The 22813-nt window shown below is 41.1% G+C and overlaps 1 protein-coding gene across 2 annotated transcripts in view; it reads right to left on the reverse strand.

The window, feature by feature from the left end:
- LOC142578733 (copper-transporting ATPase 1-like) overlaps positions 1 to 22276 on the reverse strand; it is a 75440-nt gene extending 53164 nt beyond the window's left edge. Inside the window, exons 1-7 of one of the 2 annotated variants that reach the window (XM_075688248.1) lie at positions 21991 to 22276; positions 18748 to 18924; positions 15872 to 16514; positions 9950 to 10111; positions 6523 to 6686; positions 2260 to 2421; positions 2090 to 2169 (exon numbers count right to left, since the gene is read on the reverse strand). In XM_075688248.1, coding sequence (XP_075544363.1) covers positions 2090 to 2169; positions 2260 to 2421; positions 6523 to 6686; positions 9950 to 10111; positions 15872 to 16514; positions 18748 to 18861 — 1325 coding nt within the window. In that variant the 5' untranslated portion in view covers positions 18862 to 18924; positions 21991 to 22276. The remainder of the gene's footprint in view (positions 1 to 2089; positions 2170 to 2259; positions 2422 to 6522; positions 6687 to 9949; positions 10112 to 15871; positions 16515 to 18747; positions 18925 to 21990) is intronic. The other variant, XM_075688250.1, reaches the window with a different exon arrangement.
- Between the last annotated feature and the right edge of the window lie 537 nt (positions 22277 to 22813).

The following is a 22813-nucleotide window of genomic DNA, read 5'->3' on the forward strand; positions in this document are numbered from 1 at the left end:
TAGTTGACAGTTGTCATATATTAAGTATGCAATGCATTGGACTACTTATCTGTATAATCATCATTATATACCACGGCCTCTCCCGAATAAACATAATGATCTTGGAAAGAATGCAAGTGAAAATATTAAGGATATGTCCTGGCCTCCCGTGGAACACCTCAATAATAGGTCAATTAACAGAATCCAGAGGCTAGATGCCTCTCATTACCAATTCTCCAAATGCATGAGTTAAATCGTGCTAGTGTGCAATAAGTTGCCAGAGGCACTGAACCACCTCTCTCTGGCACATATCTTTTTGAAGTCATCGACCTGCTTTTGCCTCTCGACCAGAGTCCTTTTACGCCTTTACTGCCTCCTTGAAAGTTCTCTGCTCGGCCTATCACTACAACCGTGCCACGCATATATAATGCAAACAAAAAACATGCCAGCATAAAAGAATATTTTACACCACTACACATCTTATGCTGCTATGAACAATGTCCTCGTATATGCAATGATGATTCTGTGACAACTGATTCACTTACCATAGCAGCGTGGGTTCCATCAACAGGTGCTACTACCGCAAACCTCAGCCACAGGACATCTTCCATTGCCAGAGAGCTCACTGCGCTGCGAGCAGCTTTCGCTTACATCCTAAAGCCGCCAGTGAGCTCCTGTGTCACCTTTACAGACTCACGAGCTGCCCTGTTATCCCTAAAATTGCCACGTGCCAACGACATCATATGCTTCCACACCGAAGCCTGTGGTATGCAGTGCAGTGTTTCTCTGTAGTGGCTACCTTCTCACTGCAGAGTAGTGGCCAATGTGGATGCAGACTGTGCTGCTGATTCAGCACATAATTCTATAGTGCTACAGCCAATACCTCCATCTAGGAGTGATGGATCAACTCCACCCTTGTGTCGTTTTTTGAGCTGTCTGGACCAACTCAGAACAGCAATACGGACATATTTGCACTTATATTCCTATGTGAGAGTTTCCCGCTCTGTGCAGCCATAAAAAGTGCAATTGGGCATGTTTACACCGAATGCAGCTAAATGTTGCAAATACTAAACATTTCCTACTTATTCTTGAATCGATAAAGTCACAACTGTGCCCTGCATATAATTTACGGGAAGACATAGCCTGCTTAATCTGCGCTTGCAGGCTATTTCAATTATAAGAAACAGGCTTGATGCCCGCACATCCTGTGCATTTCGTGCAGCAAAGGCCCTTTTGAAGTTCCTCAGAGACACTGGTCTCTATGAGATACTTTGGGTTTGGTGTTGTAATGTGTTTTGTGCGTGCCATGTATGTATGTCATGCACTGCGCATATCATTCCAATTATACAGCGAACCTGCATAGTGCTACCTCTCGATGGGTCTGTCATGGTCATAGGGAAAAACACAGAAGGCGTGCGCCGCGTGGTTCCTTGCAGCACCAGCGGATGGTACTCTCCTCGACGCATCCATGGCAGTGGCAGTGCCAGCCGTGGGGAAGAAAGAAAAAAAAATGAACCAGAAAGCTTGCCTTAATGCATGGCGTTCGCCGCAAGCGATTCCCGGTAAAGATTATGGTCGCATAAGCCGCAGTTGCTGGGTAGCAGCAACTGCAGCATACAAAGCAGGGAGTGGTGTAACTACACTTTCGTATCTAAAAGAAGAACCCGCCTAGCAACTGAATTGTGTTGTGACCGTGCTATGGGAAGGCCACATATAGCGAGGACTCCTGAAGAGTAGAGTGCAAACGAGGCGCGACAAATGTGTGGTTAAATTCATTTCTCTTCTCTCTAGCTGACTCTTCGTAGGTGCATGAAGTAGCGGTACAAGACAAGCCACAGGCCGTTGAGATGTCTAATAAATAGGTCAAGTGCATGTGAATGTTGCCATGTGAATAATTTCAAGCTACGTCGCAATGAATAATAGAGTTGTCATTTACAGCTTCGCTGTCCAATCATCCTCACAGCGTGGATTGGAGACCAATTTTTTTATCATACCTATCTGGAGTAGCATGCAAACCTCTCCATGACTTATTGAAGAATCTCTCTCCCTCTCTCTCATCATCATCAGCAGGAAAAGCATCGGAGAATGTGAGAGCTGAAGAAAATCTCACTTTTTAACTTCTTCCTTTTGACTCAAGTAGCTTGCATCCATCTTGTGGTCAGTAAATGGATATGCATCGAAACCCAAATCCTGCGGAAAAAGGGGTGGGCAGTAAAACACAGCAGTAAAACACCAGTCAAAAAGATTTCTCTAGCCATGTCAACATACTCCTTCGCTCACCTTGATTCGTTCCAAGATTTGGCGTGGCCCTGTCCGCTCTGGATCAAAAAAGAACCTTCCTTTCTGCGTTGCCAGACTGACCGATGCACTGGCGACACCGGGAAGCTTGCATACATTGGTCTCAATGGCGTGAACGCATGAGGCACAGGTCATGCCACGTATCTGAGAGAACATAGAGAAGCCATTACAGATGAACTACTAAGTGACATTTCTTTGTCTTCGCTTAGAAAAACTTTGTCAGTTTATTGAACAGCTAAGATGTGGTAAAGACATTGAACAACTTTCACCAACATGTAAATTTTATAATAAGTGGGCACAGTCAAACAATACAACACTCCAGCTTCCACAGCAAATGCCACTGACAACTGAAGCACTTGTTTTAAGAGAAGAAGGTTGAGACAACAGGGGAGCTATAAACGAGCTGTATTGCCATTTAGAGTTTTGCCATTTTTACTGTGAAAACTGCAAGTGGCAGCCATATGAAGATAGATGACTATAATGTTAATTAGCTCATTAAAATACTGATTTCTGAAAACAGGTACCAAAGCTGCACACCCAAAATTTGAGGAATGTTTCATGCTCGGAAATATTGCTGCTTCAAGACTAGCAACACAGCATGTTCAATGAAACAGCTGTCAAGCAATGTTTGCACAGAGATGTTATACTGCATATGAATTGTGTAGTGCAGTTAAATGTTTGTGTTTTAACCATATTGTGCCATCTTAATGTTACTTACACATTCAATGCCTATATTGGAGAGTTTTAGAATATGGGCCCCAAACATTTTGGGGCCCCAAAGAAATAGCGTCGAAGCCACTGCGAATGCGCAAGACGCTAACTGTGTTTGGGTTTTGCATTGGGCATGCTATTTCACTGATTTAGCGGAAGCCCCAAAAGCTTCCCTAAAAGATTTGCGTAAACAAACATGGCGGCACCCATCAAAGCGACGGCTCTAACCTAGCACCAAAGTGGGTTCAATTCGTGGTAATGCGTGAAGTTCGCAAGCTAGGAGAAGTGACCGGGGTTATCACTTTCTCTCAACTAGCTTGTGTTATGAAGATTGATTCATAAGACGCCGCTGATTCCGAATTTGCTTGTGGATTTTATGGCTCGTAGGCCTAACACGGCTTAGCTTGGTTGGTGAAGGCACATTGGTTACTCAAAACTGAGCGCCACTAAGTGTTTGCTGCTTTCAGAATAACCTCTAAATTGTATTTAAACGCAAATACACAAAAGTCAAAATTACTATTCTCATCAAAAAATGGTATATTTTAATTAATTATTTCTAATACTTTTTCTTTGACGCCGTAGTGGCGCTGTCAGCGCAAGACGCTATTCGCAAACGCAAAGCCCTATTCTGAAACTCTGCACTCCTGCGCGCCCCAACACTAACACCCGCAAAGCTCTTTGGAGCCCCTATTTTAAAACTCTATTATTTACAGTAAAAGCTTGTTAATTCACAACTTGTTAATTAGAAATTTCGGATAATTTGATGTAGCTGCCACAGTCCATCCAACAATGGATTAAAAGAAATATGTGGCACATCCCGCTAATTCACACTGAAATCCGCACCGCCACCGATAATTCGAAACCCACACCATCATGGACGGGGAGAGTGCTACAGTGCGGGAGCACATTGGCGAAGATCGTCGCCGCGCAGTTTGTTAGCTCTTTCCATCTGCGTATTTGCACAAGTTATTTCGTCTAGAAAACCTTGATAGAATGCAAAAAAAGGTAAAAAGGTGCTTTAAGAGGGGAGAAAAAAAACCTTCAGGCACCGATTCAGAAGACATAACAAAATACCCACTGTACAATATAATGACAATTCTTTAGGCACCTAAGCTTCTTTTTCAAGGTTATGGTGAAAGCTAATAATTTCACAAAGACATTCAAATATATTGCTTCTGAAAGGAGAGAGTCAACTCATCTCTCATCGCTCCAAAGAAGCACTTTGATTCTCACTTCTGATGTTGAATTCCAACCCACTGTGACATCTGCATGAGATTAAGCATTAAAATAATTTCAGTTGCCTTTTACTAGGTCTGCCCTCCAAGAATAGTGCAAATGACAAAGGGAGGCCCTTAAATCTGTTTCATATTACTTGATGAAGGGACATTTTCATTATGGCAAGCAGTTTTAACAAGCAAGCACCAGTGAAAGAAAGCAGATGAAACTAAGTCTTCACCTTATCTGCATTTTTTCCTTTTAGTCCTTGTTTGTTTCTACTGGCAACAGTAATGATTTGTAAATGGCCTAATTTCTAAGAGTATTCGTTTTTTTCCTTACATCCAAACAGTGTACCTGGCATCTAGTCAAGACCAGTTTGTGTTCATTCATTCCAATATTGCATCACATGGGTATGCAACAACCAGGGTGTCTACCAAGTTGACATTTCCAAATTCCCTGAGTTTTCCAGGTTTTCCCTGAGTACCTTTGCAAAATTCATTGAGTGATGCAGAACTATGTGTTATGTCAAGACGGGCTGAAACCGTATCACCCGATGCTGTCACTCTCTAGTAAGCATATGAAAAAAATTTAAAAAGCGACTTAATCCAATTTGAATACTGAAGAGGAGTGTTCATGTTATTTAACAAGAGAATAAAAGGGAGGGGTTAGTAAAATGCTCAGCAAATAAAATATCTTCGAAAAAAATTGCAAATTGAGTCGGACATTCTCAAATACGAATAAAATGGAGATGCATACAGAAGCAAATATTTTCGAACATGAGCTATCTCTATCAACTCATTGGTATGAGGTCCGAACTTTGTCAGAAGTGAGATTCTCTCTTAATCGCTGGTGTGTTGACCTCAACTGTCCTGACATACTCTCAGCTCGCGCACAACACCTCAGTGTTGCATTTCATTGCTTTAATGTTTATTTTGGTCTGGATCAGGAACACCTGCATCTCGGCATCAGACAACACTTTGTTTTTTGAGCTCAAGCTCCTTGAAAGAAGCGGCGGCACACTCCCTTTCCCGTTCATTCATCAATGCATAGGTCCTTTCTGTTCTTGTCTTCCTTCCGCCACTCGTTCGCTCCATGGACCATTTGAAGCATCTTCTTGGCCAGCTGCACAGTCTGCGTCCGATTTTTCGAACTCCCTAGGGGCCGTGAAAACGTCCGAAAAATCGGCCAGTTGGAAAAAATAAATGCATGTCATTTACTCCCCTTAAGGGCTTAAACCGCCACAGGCACATTCGAAAATGCTCTGAAGGCCTGTCAGTACACGTATTAGGCATATCGGTGCTCGTACTGTGACAGGAAATACCGGGTGCATGCATGTATATTTAAGGAATTCATACTGTGTCCCGTGACAATAGTCCCTCCCCATGCCTGTTATGCTTCACTGCAATACGCGTGCGTATGCTTCACCTAGTAACATTTCTGTACAGAGGCGAAGCTTACTTTCGGGAACCCGCATTATGCAACGCACCATGCTTTCCAAGCTTCTAAGCCAATCGCGAGGACCAAAAAGGCTGAGTCCATGCCATTGCTGACAGCAACGAATTATTTCAATAAAAAAAACACGGCACCCAATGGCAAGAAGCTTCATAGCAAACGTCAAAGCAGCTAGGCCTAGCGTTACCGCAGTGGTGGCTTTGGCTGCCAGCGGATATCTGTGCAAGAGCGCGGGTTCGAGGCAGCGAGGTAATTAAAATGGCAGCGGTGGTGGCTCTGATTAAGGCTGTTTCGGACCTGCGGCCACGGAAAAACGTCCGGAAAATGGTACGGCGAAGAGTTCTTGCGCGCAAAATTTCAGACATTCTGATACATTGACTCTACGGCGTACGTGGCGGTGCCGCGAAGCCATCCAAATTATCGGGAAACCGGAAAGTCGGTCGTCGACTGTGCACTGGCAACTCCTCCAGAAGACGACAAGCCATCAAACACGATTCATTACGATTCCTGTCTGTTACTTGAGCTAGCATTACCGCGACTTGCGACCCTTTCAATAAAATCACAGCTAATTTTCCCTGATAGAGGCACAAATTCCCTGAGTTTTCCATGACTTTTTCCAGACTACTCAAAATCCCTGAGAATTCCCGGTTTCCCTGGTTTTCTCGGTTGGTAGACACCCTGACAACAGATAACCCAGAATGTGGCAAGGTGTGTATGAGGGTACTCAAGCCTTTGCACAATCTCAAGTGGTAGGCTACACCTAAGCCAGAGCACATTACAACTCTGGCCATAGCAGCTGGCATGAGAGACAGTCCCATTAATTGTGGCACATCCTCAAGGATGAAATGGCACAAAAGTACACACCACAAATTCAGCTTCACCCTGCAGAGTGTGCAATTCCTCAAGGACAGATGCTTCAAATCCCAAGTCATTGATCAGCTCTGCCAGTTGATTAGGTTGGACTAGTGCTGGGTCAAACCTGACTTCTGCCTTCTGAGCCAACAGGGCAACCAGAGCAAATTTTACTCCTGAAAGACAATGCAGACAGTGTTTGATATCAGAAGACAATCTGTAAATCAATATAGCCATCAGGGTTGTGTAACACAATTTAGTCCCACCATGTGCAGGCAGCCGACATAAGTCTCTGTGAAAATCAGTACATTGCGCGACTTTCGGCTATAAATCCCATGCAATGTACTCAGACACACAAAAAAGACAGCAACAATAGCAAGAAAGCCAGTGCAGCTACCTACATTTTGCAGCACAAGCTTTAGGGTATAATATTCAAACACAGCTACAGCAAATTGCTTTCCTGAGTGACTGCACAAAATCTTCAGCACAAAATATGACAACATGCTAGGGTCTTAAAGAACCAGCAGCCTAGAAACCTTTTAATAAACAACTTTCTGTTTTACATTATCAACCAACCAGGCACAAGCAACATTACCTAACTTAGGAGCACAGATCTACTTCCAAACCACGGAGTAAGACATTTAGGAGGTGAAACTCCCGTCAGCGCGAGCGAGCGCGGGCGACCAGATCAGGTCACAATTGTTGTATGCGCCAACGGGGCCATATACAGTGGCGGCGCCATGCGGCGCGTCGTAGAAGCCGCAGCGAAAAATAAATGCAGCGCCCGGGCAGGCGGCTCCAGCGCGCTCTCAACGGCGGTGATTTCTTTCCAGGCCACCAGGCGCCGTCAGCACGATAACGGCTTCCCGGGCATGTGACTTTTTCTGGTCGCCGCAAACAGCGGAGTTTCCACTCCTAAATGTTTCTTGCTCCGTGTTCCAAACTAAGCAAAAAATGATCAATCACATCACTATTTTGATGTTACTACGAGGAAGCAGAGAAACACTTTTCTTTGAGAGCTAAAAAGCTGTCGTGGCAATCTTGCAAACAGTGACAACCACTCGCAACAAACTTAGATGGAGTGAATTATGATCTAGGCCAGACAAATAGCTCTAGGATAGGATAGGCATAACTTTTTTTAAATGCCGGCAACCAACAGTTTAATGAATCACGACGTTGGCCAAGATTCGACAAATGGCTTTAAAATGTTAAGAAATAAAAAAAAAATGCTTACATCAGGAAGGTCATCAAAAATATTGAACGCTCGGGATATGCTGTGACCAAAAAAACATTGCTGCTTTCTCTCCTTCCAGTTTCTGTCTTGCTTACAATTTATACTAAATGAGTGGTGGCAATGTCCACAACTGCATCAGCAGAAGCCAAAGTGTCCATGCCTATAATGGCACACATGACCGACACCACACTTCTCCTCGTAATAGCTTTAAGTGCAAGGCACATGCTTCCCTATGGGCACATTCTGCAACTTTGCCTAATTGAAGGCACTCATGCAAGGAGGGTATTTGTTTTAGAAGCTTAATTTTCCAATGCTGGGTAGTGACAGAAGAGGAGGGTTTTGCAGTAATTTTAACAGCTATAATTTTTTTAGAAATTCAGCTAAATAAAGGTACACACACAAAAAAATTTCTGCATTCAACACCATTTGAATGTGGCCACCATGGCTGGCAATTGACCCTGAAACCTCATGGTGAGCAGCACAACCCCATAGCCACCGAGCCACCACACCGAATACCACTGGAAGGTAAAAAAAAAAAACTGCTCTTTAGAGGTTAAAACTATAGTTATGCTTGACAGAGCACAAAATATGACCCAGTTTGAGTATGAAATCAATTTCTGGTTATAAGTTATATTTGTCAGAACTCAATTGAAAAGCTTTTTTATGCTTTATCAATGCTAGGCATTACCTGCCATTTGAATTTTAAGTATGAGACAGGATTTGTCCTTACCAAGTCAAGATATGATTTAGTTCACATACCTATCAAGCCATTTTGCCACCTGCTGCCTGCTTAGTTTCAGCAACACTCTGTATTATTTATTGCAGCAGTTGCAGAACGCCGTCAATTGTACTTGTAGCGCATGTATTTGTCAATGACTGTCTTATTCCTTCTTTCTCGAAAGATGTTTTTTTTCTGATATACGTATATATATAGTTTCGGTTGTGAGAACAAATGGTAAACTGTTTTCGTTGTGCCTTTCCGTTTCAGAATTCACATGCTCCATACGACACTGATTTTTCAATCATATATTGCGAGATGTCGTTTTTCCTTTTTTTACTTACTATATGTTTGTTTGGCTTTCTTTCACAGTTTTGTAATTCGTTTTGATCCTGTATTTCAGATATTCCCATGTTGTATGACAAATTAAAACCCACTCTGCTCTTTGTTTGCGTAAATTATAGGTTATTTATATATCTTTTGTCAAAGTGTATCTTATTTCAATAAGTATGTTTAGCTGTTTCCCCATTCACATTTATTTAGAAGTGTACTGCAACTCACTTGCTGCTGGACTTTGTAGGGGGCTGGAGCCTTGTCAAGCTGCAGATAGTGGCTTTCTTTCTGTCACCCCCATAGTTCTCATGAATAAATAAAAGTTCATTTGATTGATTGATTGATTGATTGATTGATTGATTGATTGATTGATTGATTGATTGATTGATTGATTGATTGAAAAAACACAAACCAAGTGTGATATTTTCAATTGTCTCAAACATTTAGCAGTTTTTGAAAAATGGAGACAGTGTTTTTAGATCTCGTACTACTGTATTAAAATGTGCACGCAATATTGACACATGCAGAATGTTTACCACATTTAAAGGAAAACTAACTAAGACATAATTTCCAGCACTAAAGTCACTATATATTGCATGCTAGAGTGGACAGATTCTGAGTGAATATGCAAGATTTTCTTTCTTTTCGATTCTGTTATGCTAGAAGTTGTTCTATGTGTATCATACATGATACAACATGCAATAAGGGGTAAACTTAAACATGAATTTAAGAAGCTCCCATCCAACCCCTGCTCCCTCCTTCTCTTTCTTTCGCAACTGATAACACCATACCGAGCCTATTGTTCAAAATAATTTGTGCAATGTCACAGGTGGTTTGTACTATCACAATGCTGATATAAAGATTTGTACAAAGCTAAGAAACCTTTTCCTTTAACAGGATCACTTGGGAACATCAAAAGTAAATCAGACCGACTAATTATGTATAAAACTCTGGCTGAGGTCAAAAGGCTTTACTTTCTTAACCAAATGTTGTCTCATCATGAACATGGACCATAAACTATAAATAACCATGACCTGCCAGATGAAAAATACATAACCGTTACTTCTGTTTGAAATGCAATAAATTTTAAATAATCCGTTGAAATAAAACAAATGGGATACTGCAACATCTGCCCAATTAATTGAATGGCTGACCTTTCACTTTGAATAGCTGCTTCTCTATGGCAGCAACACAAGATGAACAGGTCATGCCGGTCACTCTCAGGAAGCACTTCTCTCCATCTTCGAAACTGCTCTGGTCTTCTGTGTTATTCCCAGAAGGCTCAAGAGATCTCACTCGCTGTTCAGGAACAGGAGCTGCACACATGAAGTAACACAAGAGCTTCGTGTGAAGAGACACAAGAGAGCCCTGATAAAGTAGCCTATGAGTCTTGCTTTGCAACTAAAGCTAGAAAACAAGCCAACAAAGTATGGTATGGCTAAGGTACTTCGTTTCCAGGTAGAACTTGATAATTCCCAATTTTTACACCTCAAACTAAACTTATGAAAATCGTGTTAAATCTGATTTCTCCCCAAAGTTTGCCCTTTCATAAAGAATAATAATAAATGCAGGTCTTACCAAATCTAATGAACATTGCTCAACTTTTGTAAGCACATGGTCAAGATATACAGTATCAATGTTACTATTAGTAGAGTCATCATCATCATCAGCAGCAGCAGCAGCATCAGCATCAGCATCAGCAGCAGCAGCAGCCTGTTTTATGCCCACAGCAGGACGAAGGCCTCTCCCTGCGATCTCCAATTACCCCTGCCCTGTGCCAACAGATTCCAACTAGCGCCCGTGAATTTCCTAATTTCATCCCTCCACCTAATCTTCTGCTGTCCTCAACTGCGTTTCCCTTCTCTTGGTACCCATTCTGTCACCCTAATGGTCCAACGGTTATCTAACCGACGCATTACATGACCTGCTGAGCTGCACTTTTTTCTCTTGATGTCAACTAGAATATCGTCTATACCCATTTGCTCTCTGATCCAAACCGCTCTCTTTCTGTCTCTTAACATTATGCCTAGCATTCTTTGTTCCATCGCTCCTTGCGCTGTCCTTAACTTGTTCTCAAGCTTCTTTGTCAGTCTCCAAGTCTCTGCCCCATATGTCAGCATTGGTGAAATGCACTGATTTTACACGTTCTTTTTCAATGATAATGGTAAGCTTCCAGTCAGGAGCTGACAATGTCTGCCGTATGCGATCCAACCCATTTTTATTCTTCTATGAATTTCCTTCTCATGATCAGGGTTGCCTGTGATAAAGTGACCTAGGTAAACATACTCCTTCACAGACTCTAGAGGCCGACTGGCCATCCTGAACTCTTGTTCCTTTGTCCGACTATTCATCATTATCTTTGTCTTCTGCACATTAATCTTCAACCCCACTCTTACACTCTCTCTGTTAAGGTGCTAGATCATTTGTTGTAACTCGTCTGCATTGTTGCTGAATAGAACAATGTCTTCGGCAAACCAAAGGTTGCCGATATATTCGCCGTCGATCTTTACTCCTAAGCCTTCTCAGTTAAATAATTTGAATACTTCTTCCAAGCATGTAGTGAATAGCATTGGAGAGATTGTATCTCCCTGTCTGACCACATTCCTTATAGGTATCTTCCTGCTTTTCTTGTGTAGAATTAAGGTAGCTATACAAGCTCTGCAGATATTTTCCAATATTTAAAGAAAGATCATGAATCGGAAAAGTTCATTACTGTGGTGTTCGTAGTAACAAGATTTTACTGTATAAGTGCAAATGTAGAAGAAATAACTAGACGCATACTTTTTTTTTTTACTTGATGAAAATCTGTATGTGAACTTTACAGTAAAACCTCGCTAGCACAATATTAGTAGTGTAAACAGTATTAGTACAGTAAAACCTCGCTATAACAATGTAGAAGGGGGAGCCAGTACAGTAAAACCTCGCTATAACAATGTGGAAGGGGGAGCCAGAACTGATTATACATTACTTCATTATATACATTACTGCATGAATTCCTGTATATTGCAATATGAAATCCATTAGATTTCAAGAGCACTTTCACGTACCTCGTTATATCTATGATTTGATTATATCCACTTTCGTTATAAGGAGGTATGATTGTAACTGAATATGGTATGTGCCGGCCTTGAATGAATGAAAGCTTGTTGTCTTCTTTAATAGTCATGTTTGCATAAATACAACAATGACGCATTGCATCACATTTATCACACACCACATACATAGAAGTGGTGGGAATACGCTAGAAAACGAATCAACACAGTGCCAACATTTAGCTGTGCCATTGAGAAAATGTTTACATAACTGCGTTACATCCAAAAAAAAGGATGACTGATTCCTCTAGTTGGTATTCTAATAATCTTTTTGCAAGATGATATAATTGAAACCAGTAAAACACAATGAAACACACAAAGAAAAAAAGTAGGAAAGGTTTAGGATGGCGACAGAAATTCTCCCACTGTATGATAACGCATGTCAACAAGGGCTTTTAAGATAAGAGAAAGCACAAAACCTCCTGCAAAGCATGCTCATGCGCACTACTTTTTGCACTTCATCCCTTCGTCAAAGAAGAGCAGGGAACAAAGTAAAGGGATCGCCAAACCGCGTCTATTTGCTGTTTTCGTTAATGTGGTTTCTTTTAAATGCCCTAAAATTCCTTGAAGACAAGGATTTGTATAGATGACCTCATTACATGACTTAGAGCAGCTCTCTTTGGCATTACAAGTTCCTATGAGCGATTTTGCTTTCTTAAGTACAAGGTTCGTGTTCAACTGGAGAATATTGTTTGTGTTAATTGTTTGTAACAGTTGCCAGAAAAATCCCAAATTTCAGGCTGCCGGACAGCAAAAGGCACAATTTTTTCCCAGTGTCCCCTCTTTAAAAAAAAAAAAAATAATAACAACCACATTTTTACCCCCCTCCCTCTTCCGAATTTCAAGATATATAAAACCCGAGAACAAAGTACCCTAAGTATGCACCACTGTTAAAAGAAACACCAGGTTAGTATGTTGGGACTGATTATAGCTGATCTGTGACAAAAAGGCCTTGGCAATTGTTTTTTGCTTGGAGTGTACGAATATTCAAAATTTCAAATACGAATCAGATAGTCCTTGCTATTCAATCGGCATTCAAAGTTGTCAAATATTTATTCCTGTTCAAATATCACGTATAAAAAAGCTTATCGCACACAAACAGGCGAAATATAGATACAAAAGGAGTCTTACTCCCAACGAAGCAGTTCGTGAGCAAAAACATGGGCGCGCTTTTGTCCTGTCAACTTATGTTTCCGTCTTGTTTCTTCATGTAGTGCTTTTAAATAAGCATGTTCTTAAAAGGGATCACAATGAACCAGCTAGCCCCATTTATTGCTCTGTTGAGAGGGACAAGACCAGTTCTGCACTCCAGCAAGATAAAAGTACCATTGGGATTTCTAATTGGACTGATTGGTTTCTTGATCACAGTTGGACTAAATTGATCTCTCAATTGGACTCATTGATACCAACATGAACAAAAAGGGCAGAGAAAACAAAAACACTACAAGGGTCTTAACCTTGCTACGACACGGACACAACTAGAAACTACGTTTGAGAAGCTTACTCATGTATGAACATACTATGGCAATTCTCTTCAATGACACGTACCATTCATCACTTTACTATAAGAGATCTCTGTCAGGTGCTATACATGGAAGCAAAATTTGGCGCGTGAGGTGGTTCAAGAAAAATGGGTAAAGCTCCACGGCAGATGTTTAACTACACGAAAAGCTAAATGCTTCTCTTCATTGATCACACCGAAATACAAAGATATGTGATTTCAAGACTCACATTTACGGGCAGGTGAACATTCTATATATAAACCAAATATTACACACTATTCATATTCGAAAAGTAACTGCAGTGGTATCTCGATAAACAGAAATAACTTAGACAGAACTGCCACTGAAATAAAACACCCTCCTCATGGTTGGTTGGTTTTGTATTCATGCAGTGCTCTCTGCAATATCTCTCAGTAAATGGAACTCCTGATGAACGGAACCAATTTCCCTGGTCCCTTGAGGTTCTGTTTATGAGAGCCCCACTGTATTCGGTACTACTGAATAATCGAAACTAACCAAACATTTTGCAGCAACCTATTGTTAAAGTTTGGTTATTCTTCTCCATCTGCTAAACAAAGTATAGCTAATTATCAGAAGTAAAAGAAGTTTTTGAAGCAATGCATAAACAAAATTGATAATGCAAGCTTTGCTTTCGGTTTTTCACCAAAAGCCTACATGACAATTTGTGATGTTTGGTTGTAGTCTGTCATATAGTGTTTTTCGCAGTGTGGTCATGTAGCACTTTTATTTTTTATGCTACTACTGGGGAGATTTTTTTTGCAATGACCCTGTTACATGTGTCTATGGCACACAAGTTCTCCAGTAGCTTTTCTTTTCTTTTCCTCCTTCTGATCTTTCTTTTTTGCCAACCATTTATTTTGAGTTTTTGGAAAGCTACTCACACAGCAGTTATTCATTTATGGGAACCTTGTTTGCAACTAGACTCTAAAGATGTTCGAGAGGTTAGTTGTGCAATTACTTAATGACAGTTGGTGGTCTTGCATTTAAAACTGACCCCTTGCCCATGATACTTACCTGTCCTTCTTGCACTAGTGAGTACAGGTGTATTTATATCTATTTTTTAATTCTTTGTACTCACATTACAATTATGCTATAATATTATCAACTATATTGTTGTTTCAGAGGATTACTTGTCCAATGACTTCCAAGTGGGTCCAATCCGGAGTAGTATGCATATCAAACGCCAATGATGTCCAATTGGAACTGTCGTAATACCAAATGGAACCAATTGAACCTCCAATGAAGTCCAATCGGTACCTACTGAGACCCACTGAAAAACTCAATTAGACTCTAAGGCCTATTTTGACTGGAACAATAGTTTTCAGCAATTAAAGAGGCATACCTTGCCTTCGGCAGCCTACAAATTCATTGTCTTGATTTGAGTAAAGCAATTTATTATTTGGTATATCTCACCATGGTTCACATTCATCTTTAATATGTATTGGTAGAGTGGTATTACATTCAGCTCCTTCAACAAACACAACACTTGACTATTTGCATAAGGTTACATGCTGTTCCTTTGTTCCACTACTGTCACTGTATCAGTTCCTCATACAATTGAAAGTCGTTTAGTATTTACAAACTCCTCAGCTGGCCTCACATCCAATGGCTCACATCCCATGCATCACATTATGTAAAAAATTTAATTAAGCCTCTGTCAAACAGACTTCACTAAGCCTTTATTTAATATTACACTTTGTTAAGAAATTGGAAATATTCTATTCACAGTCAATAAAACTTAAAAATTGCACTATTCAAAAACTCCTATTTCCTTAGCAATATAGGTCCCTAAACACTTTTTTCAGTGAAGTTGATATGTAGTTATGCTATAATGAATACTGATTAGATGTCTATGTATCACATAAACACTGTTTTTGGTAAAGTTGATAATAGGTTAAAGTTATGCTAAATTGAACACTGATTATATGTTCCCTTTAAAAGTGCACCGCACTGTTTGTCACAATAATAGACTTAAGATGAAGGCAACAAAGCTGCTTCTCCAAACAGCATAACTGCATTAATGATTATTGTAAACCAATTGTATCACGAAATCAGCTGGAGTGGCACTCTGAACTCAGTAGGGTAAAAACTTTGGATCATTGGTGTAGCATAGTTCAGATTTAGTAGAACCAGCGCTTCGACGAAGCACAGCCAAAGTGTGCCTTTTTCATGCTCTTTGTCTAAGCACTGCTCCTACAAATCTTAACTTTGAACTCAAGTCCCAGAGAACACAGATAAAGTAAAAATTGCATGGGGAGAAAAATAAAGAAATTTGCAACCATGGGACTCAACATGAATGTAAAATGTGGGGGGGGGGCACTACAGAGATGAAAACATGGTGAAACCCTGATTGGCCTTGAGCACTTATTTACCCTCCTTAAAGTGTCAACAAGCGGCAAACTGTCCATGCTGCTTTCAAGTGTTCAGCAAAAAAAAGCATATACAACTAGTTGAGACATACCTGGTTTGGGTTGCAATGCCTCCCTGATAGCCCCTTCTGGGCCGCCAGCATCGAGAGCCACAGAGTTCAGAACACCGCACTCAAAACCCATGTCTTCTATCTTCTCAGCAAGTGCCTCCGCAGTCAGCAGTTCACCGTCATAAACAAACCTCGCATTTTCCTCTTTGAGTGAAACCTTCACACCTTTCACACCAGGCTCCTGCCCCACGTGAGACTCGATGTTACGAACACACGACTGGCAAGTCATGCCCTTTACACTCAGGAGAGTTGTTGAGAGCCTCAGGCGTGTCATCCCAACCTCTTGATCAATGATTTCCGTTGAGATATTCCTGGGATTAAAGCTGACAATACCCAAGGGGGGCCCGTTGATACCAGGAACCACAAAGATTGTGACGGCACCGGAAACAAGATGGCAGAGCTTTGTCTCCAATTGTTTTTTAAAGACGTCGCACGGTATTTCATTCTCTGCTTGGAAGACAGATGTGGAATGCGCAGAGTCTGCAACGCCGCCTGGGGCCTGAAGCTGCAGAAAGTCGCCAGGCTTGATACTGTAGCCAGCATCTTCAATTTTCCTCCTGATGCTTGTTTCAGATGTCACATCAAGTTTGTACGTCACAGCAGCCATTCCTGCTGTGGGTTCCACCTGCACCATATATGACAAAAGTTGTTTGCAGAGTGCGAAGTACAGATGGCAGCTGCGCTCATAAAACGTGGCAATAACCTAAGGTCTCCTCATTGCGTGAACAGCTGGTATAAAGAAAGTAGAGCGCGCAGATGCGCATGATTGATGCAATGAAGCCAGCTGGGAGGTCAGAAATGAAGCAGATGTAAACAACTGAACACCTACTGTATACTTTCTTTATTTTTTTATGAAGATTGGTAGCCAGGTTTGTAGATGCTAAGATTGTGTCCCAAACATCTTATACTACTACAAAGTAACCTGAAAAGGCCTTTTTGTCAGAAGCTATAGCATGAGAATATGTCTTTCCTTTTTGCCATAAAGCTAGAACAATACAAAAGGTGAAAGAAGAAAGAAAAAGATGAAGTCATATATACAATATCACAATGTAGTGCAGAATTCAGAGTCACATGCAGAAAAAGAAACGAGGCATTGTCTTATTTATATTTCAGTAGCTGACAAAAAAAAAGAAAGGACAGAATAATAATGTGAATTTACAAGTTCCCCTTATCGAATCTCACAAACAGCACAACTCAACCACTGAAGGAGGTACACAGCAAAGGGGCAATTTACATAGTAGTAGTTGAAATGGCAAATTATACACTCAAAATATTAACATGAATTAAGTTGCATCACTGCAGCTCTCCAAATGACCAAAGTGGCAAGTTAGTAAGGACAGAGAGACAGTATTGGTTCAATAGGGTGGCTAAACAGCTTCCCTTTTTTTTTAAATATTATTGTTAGTTTTGGAAAGTACAAATCAGGCAACAGTTAAGTCTTTGGTGTTCTTGGGATGTTGCCTCTTTACGATAAACAGCATTATGAAGCATCGTTCCAGCGCACAAATGAACAAGCACGAGAAGAGAAACACAACACGAATGCCAGACTTCAACTAAACTTTATTCATGGAAAACGGGGCTTTATGTACACAGGGGGAGGGAGGGGGGCTGCTAGTGCGCAGGACCACCCAAAAATATTTCCTTGGTCTAGGCAACAGTCATCAGAAGTGTCAAACCAAAAGAAGAAAGGAATAAAAGCAAAAAGTGAGAAAAGGTGAAAAAGCCATTCCCTCTCTTTTTTACATCACTCAGTACAATCTTGCTCATCTCCCACCCTACCTAGCTGATTCGACACACCCATTTGCCCTGACATAATCAAGTTATTTTTTCCCGAGTACAACAGAAGGAGCACTGACACAGTAATCGTTTTCTTTGGAGATACAAAATGCTTCAAAAATTTCCCGGTTTTTCTGATTGCTATATTTGCGCAACACACGTTTTCGTTGACACGTTGACGCATGTTTTCGTTGACGTCGGTACGTCTGTGTTAATAGTATTCCCCTCGCCTGTGGGAAATGCTATATTGGCCAAACCGGGCACTGTCTCAATGAACGCTTGCTAGAGCATCGCAAGAATGCTACTTCACTAAGTGGCACTGGTCATTTAGCCGAACACATTTGCCGTTGCTCGCACAAGCCAGCATGCAAGGCGTTTTTCGAACGAACACGTGTGTTGCGCAAATATAGCAATCAGAAAAACCGGGAAATTTTTGAAGCATTTTGTATCTCCAATGAAAACGATTACTGTGTCAGTGCTCCTTCTGTTGTACTCGGGAAAAAAGAACTTGATTATCTCAGGGCAAACGGGTGTGTCAAATCAGCTAGGTAGGGCGGGAGATGAGCAAGATTGTATTGAGTGATGTAAAAAAGAGAGGGAATGGCTTTTTCACCTTTTCTCACTTTTTGCTTTTATTTCTTTCTTCTTTTGGTTTGACACTTCTGATGACTGTTGCCTAGACCAAGGAAATATTTTTGGGTGGTCCTGCGCACTAGCAGCACCCCTCCCTCCCCCAGTGTACATAAAGCCCGGTTTTCCATGAATAAAATTCAGTTGAAGTCTGGCGTTCGTGTTGCCTTTCTCTTCTCGTCCTTGTTCATTTGTGCGCTGGAACGATGTTTCATAATGCTAATCACAACCAACTAGCCCAGCTGTCCATACTTAGCACTAACAGTGTGTAATTGAAGGTGCTTTTAAAGTGTGCGTGCTTTTATTATGCTAGTGTCTCAAAAACCAATCTTCTGTAGGCTACACATGTGCAGGTAATACATCTGTACACGTATATAGGCATTGATGCGCACTTGCATGCACATGGCCCCACAAGTGAAATCTATGACTTTGAAAGAGAGTAAGCCACATACCCTGACAGTATTAACTCCTTCGAGACTGGCTAGTGCACCTTGAATGGTCCTAGCACTTGACTGATCAGTCATACCTTCAATATAGAAGGTAATGGCTGATATATTCGACTCCATTTTATTGGAGGATGCCAGGCTGGATTTTATTGCAATGCAGCCAGTTTGACCTGTAGACTCGACCTGCACACAAACACCAGATTTCTTTCCACTGTTGCTCCCTTTCAGCTACACAATATTGCACAAGTGCTTTATAAACATGCCAATGATGTTGTCTACCTGAACATTATGTCATCTACATGTGTTGTGTCATCTGCACGTGTGGGCCACTGAACTAAAGCTCAACCAGACTTTGTCCTCATAGAGTTCACATGTAAATGGGATGAAAAAAAAACCATATAGAGAACAATGTCAAACACAACATTAGCAAGGCTGATGTCCAAGCCTTTTGAGCATTGCAACCTTGCCTAGATGTCAATTCTGGCAAATCTACAAGCTCAACATGATAAACACAAATTTTCAAAATTTTGTTATTGTAAGAATACTGCAGAGAAGCCTTTATGGCAGAGATATGAGCTCTTAATACATATATTACACTAAAAGCTAAGAGAGAGTGACAGGATTGCCTATTCTGGCTCCCTAATCACAATTGCAGCACATGATGATGCAGATAACTTGACCAAGGTAAAAACATTTTTCATAATGATATATGATTGCATTCTGCACACTATACAGATATTAAATGTGGGTGCAGCAGCCAGTGTTTTTCGCGTGCTCCTAGAAAGTAACTTATATCACCTTTCTCGAGAGTTCCAAAACTCAAGTGTCTTATCTTTCCATAAGAAATATCAGAAGCAAGTATAAGTGGATAGCATGATAGCAGAGATAGTTGCCAAGCAGACTTCTTTCACAGATGTATAATGCTTTGGTGAGAAACAAACCAAGAGAATACTTCTGGTGTTTCCAAGCACACTTATTCAGCATCGATACATGCAGCTCCGTACTGCCTGTAACCATCAGCTGAGTCACAGGCTTCAACCTAGCTGGTATGCATACCTGATTAACGAGCATGAATGAGGTATCATTAACTATTAAGCTGCACATGCATATATCCAATGCTGCCTTTAAAGGATCACTGATTATAACATGAAATCACTTTTTCACACAACTACTGCATCGCATGTCACTTGTGGTGTCCCGTCTTTGAATTAAGTGTGTCACAAAAGACAAGTTTACAAATATGACTTCACACTTTTTCTAAGTTAGTGGTATGAATGCTACGAGAAAACTTCAAGCTACCACATCTGCAAATGCAAAAGAAAAAAAATTGAAAAGGAAATTATTTTTTTAATTCTGGGGCTTTACACCCCGATATGAATATGAAGTAGGCCATAGTGGTGGGCTTCAGATTAATTTTTTACCACCTGGGTTTCTTTAATGTGCACCTAAATATAAGTACACAAGTGTTTTCTGCATTTTGCTTGCATTTCGCACCCTATGGAAATGTGACAGCCGCAGACAGGAGTCGAACCTGCAACTTCAAAATGCCATAGCTACTAAGCTATTGTGGCGGGTACAAAAAAAGAATAAAAGGAATAGGAATGATATAGAAACACAACAAACTACTTCTTTAAGTGTGTGTAATACATAATGATTTCCTAGTAAAAGGCATGTTAGAAGTGTTATGAAAATTTGCCATGGACACATCAAAATTTAGAAAACAGCACACACACAAGTGGTGCAATTACTAACACAAAGTGAAGATGACAGATTGCTAAAGAAAGGATATTATGAACAGATGTAAGGCGTTGCAGGCATTCTTTTGCAAAATATAACATAAACGTGTATAATAAATATCAGAACCATGGCACCCAATTAATAACTATGGTACTGTCATGGTGAAAGGTGCTATGCAAACAAGTGTAGAGACATTGTGTATAGATAAGTATAGACAAGTTGAGCAGATAACATTAGTACTGAACAAAGACAAATTCACACAAAACCTCCAGCCAGAATGGCTACATCCCTTCATGTACAGTCTGCAGAAAAAGGCAATACGATGGACCCTGTGAACAAAAAAAAAAATTGCAGTATGGATTCGCTGCAGCTTTGAACCACACATACTAAGAGTGTATTGTTGTTTATAGTACAACTGCAACACAACTACAAATTCCAGGCTGTAAAGAAAATTTGATCTTCTTTACATTATTGTGCTATGGTATCCAGCATTTTGCTTTTTGGCAGGCAATTGACCCTATATACCAATGGCAACGGCTAATTCTGGTCAGACAGTGAAAAAAAAAAGAGGAATGATAAACTGCACATCGCCTACAGTAAATCGGCTCCAAAAACCGCGGTCAGAAAAATATAGTCGTTCATTTTACTATACTTTTAAAAACAATTAAACCAATGCTTGCATAACATTTTTCTAACTATAGTTTCGGAAGGAAAACACTGCTGCTTTGAACGATTTTTTTTTAACTTATGCTTCAGCACAGCTGCCTGACGGACAGATAAGCTGGGCAAGCTCGTTAACTTGATGCAAATGTTATGCAGATCAAATTATGCAGACTGTACAATGTGGTTCCACAGGAATTCTGCTGCTTGCACAAACTTCCTGTTTTTGAGCACTCGGCGCGACGACGACTCTAACCCAGTAGTTGTCACGCCCTTTCGGCGCAGGCCACAGACTCCCTCCCTTTCTCAAATCAGCTGAGCAGCGTGACTCACAGTGAAAGGAGAAAAACTTCAAAATAGATCAAGACATTCCTACACTCCTTCACGCGATATCAATCGCGTAACTGGGTGACGCTCCGTTTGATCGCTCCTAATCACTCGTAAAAGATGCTCATACGAGAATTCTCTTTCCTTTGAACAAGGCAGTGGGGCGGTGGCCCGCAATTCTCACTCTCTTTACTAAACAGAGAACACACAGCTGCGCTAGCCAAGGACTTTGGCCGTGATAAACCATCTTCGAAAAGCGACCGTTGTATTTCAGACTAATACTTGTAAATAAGAGCGAAACATAAACAGCGATGTACGCGACATAATATCCCCAATGATATGCTAAATAAAATGAGATAACCATCTGGTTTGGGATATACGTCAATGCGTGGTGCTAATTGAACGAAACCAAAATGACGTGACAGCAAACAACACGACTGAAGGTGTACTGTCAAGTCACAAAACCGGCGGCAGAGCTTGTCAGCCACTCAGAACTGCAGGTGTTTTCGTTTTCTGGAGACATACCTTTGCGGATCAACGTATGGTAGAATCGACCATTGTCGCACCTTAGCTTCCACAAACTCCGGTGGCTGTTGTGACCTTTTTCAGGATGCCCAGTTTTTCGAGCCGACTAAACAATGCCGCTCAGACGTCGAGCCCTCGAGCGTGAAGTTCAGCCCACCAGCTGTCGCGACAGGCTTCGCGGCATAAATCGTACGGACGAACGCCGTCAATTGCCAAGAAACGTCACAGGAACGGAACGTCCACAACATTGCGAAAGTGGCCGAAGGGGCCCTGTTGCGGCTGCCACTTGCTGCTTCTAGCGGAAGTCAAAAAACAGGCGCATAAGAAGACGCTTCCGCCACCTTCCGCTCCCTTGCGGCAAGAAAAGACGTCAGGATATGGATGAAAATGGCCTACAAGATCAGTTTCATTTATTGTGGATATCTTGGAGGTCAGAAGCAGATGGCAAACATGAGATGACGGCACATCGTAATGTGCATAGCGAAATGTAAAATAGTAAGTAAAACTTGAAAAATTAGACGCACTTTTAACAAACTTGCGAGAACTACAATGTAAATCACCAATGACTACTACTACGTGGCCTTCGATATTAAAAAGCGAGAAAGAACCAGTCCGTCGTTTAATCTTGGAGACAAGCTTTGTCTCACCATCATTCATAGTATGGTGTACTGAAATAGGGTAGTGTATCATCCGGCGGCGAAAACGTGCCTCCTCTTATTGTAATGACGACCGTGGGTGCTGGAGCACGGATGATGGATGGATGTTATGAGCGTCCCCTTTGGAACGGGGCGGTGGCTTGCGCCACCAAGCTCTTGCTACTATG

The sequence above is a fragment of the Dermacentor variabilis genome, chromosome 4 (genome assembly GCF_050947875.1).
Source record: "Dermacentor variabilis isolate Ectoservices chromosome 4, ASM5094787v1, whole genome shotgun sequence".
Classification (NCBI taxonomy): Eukaryota; Metazoa; Arthropoda; class Arachnida; order Ixodida; family Ixodidae; genus Dermacentor; species Dermacentor variabilis.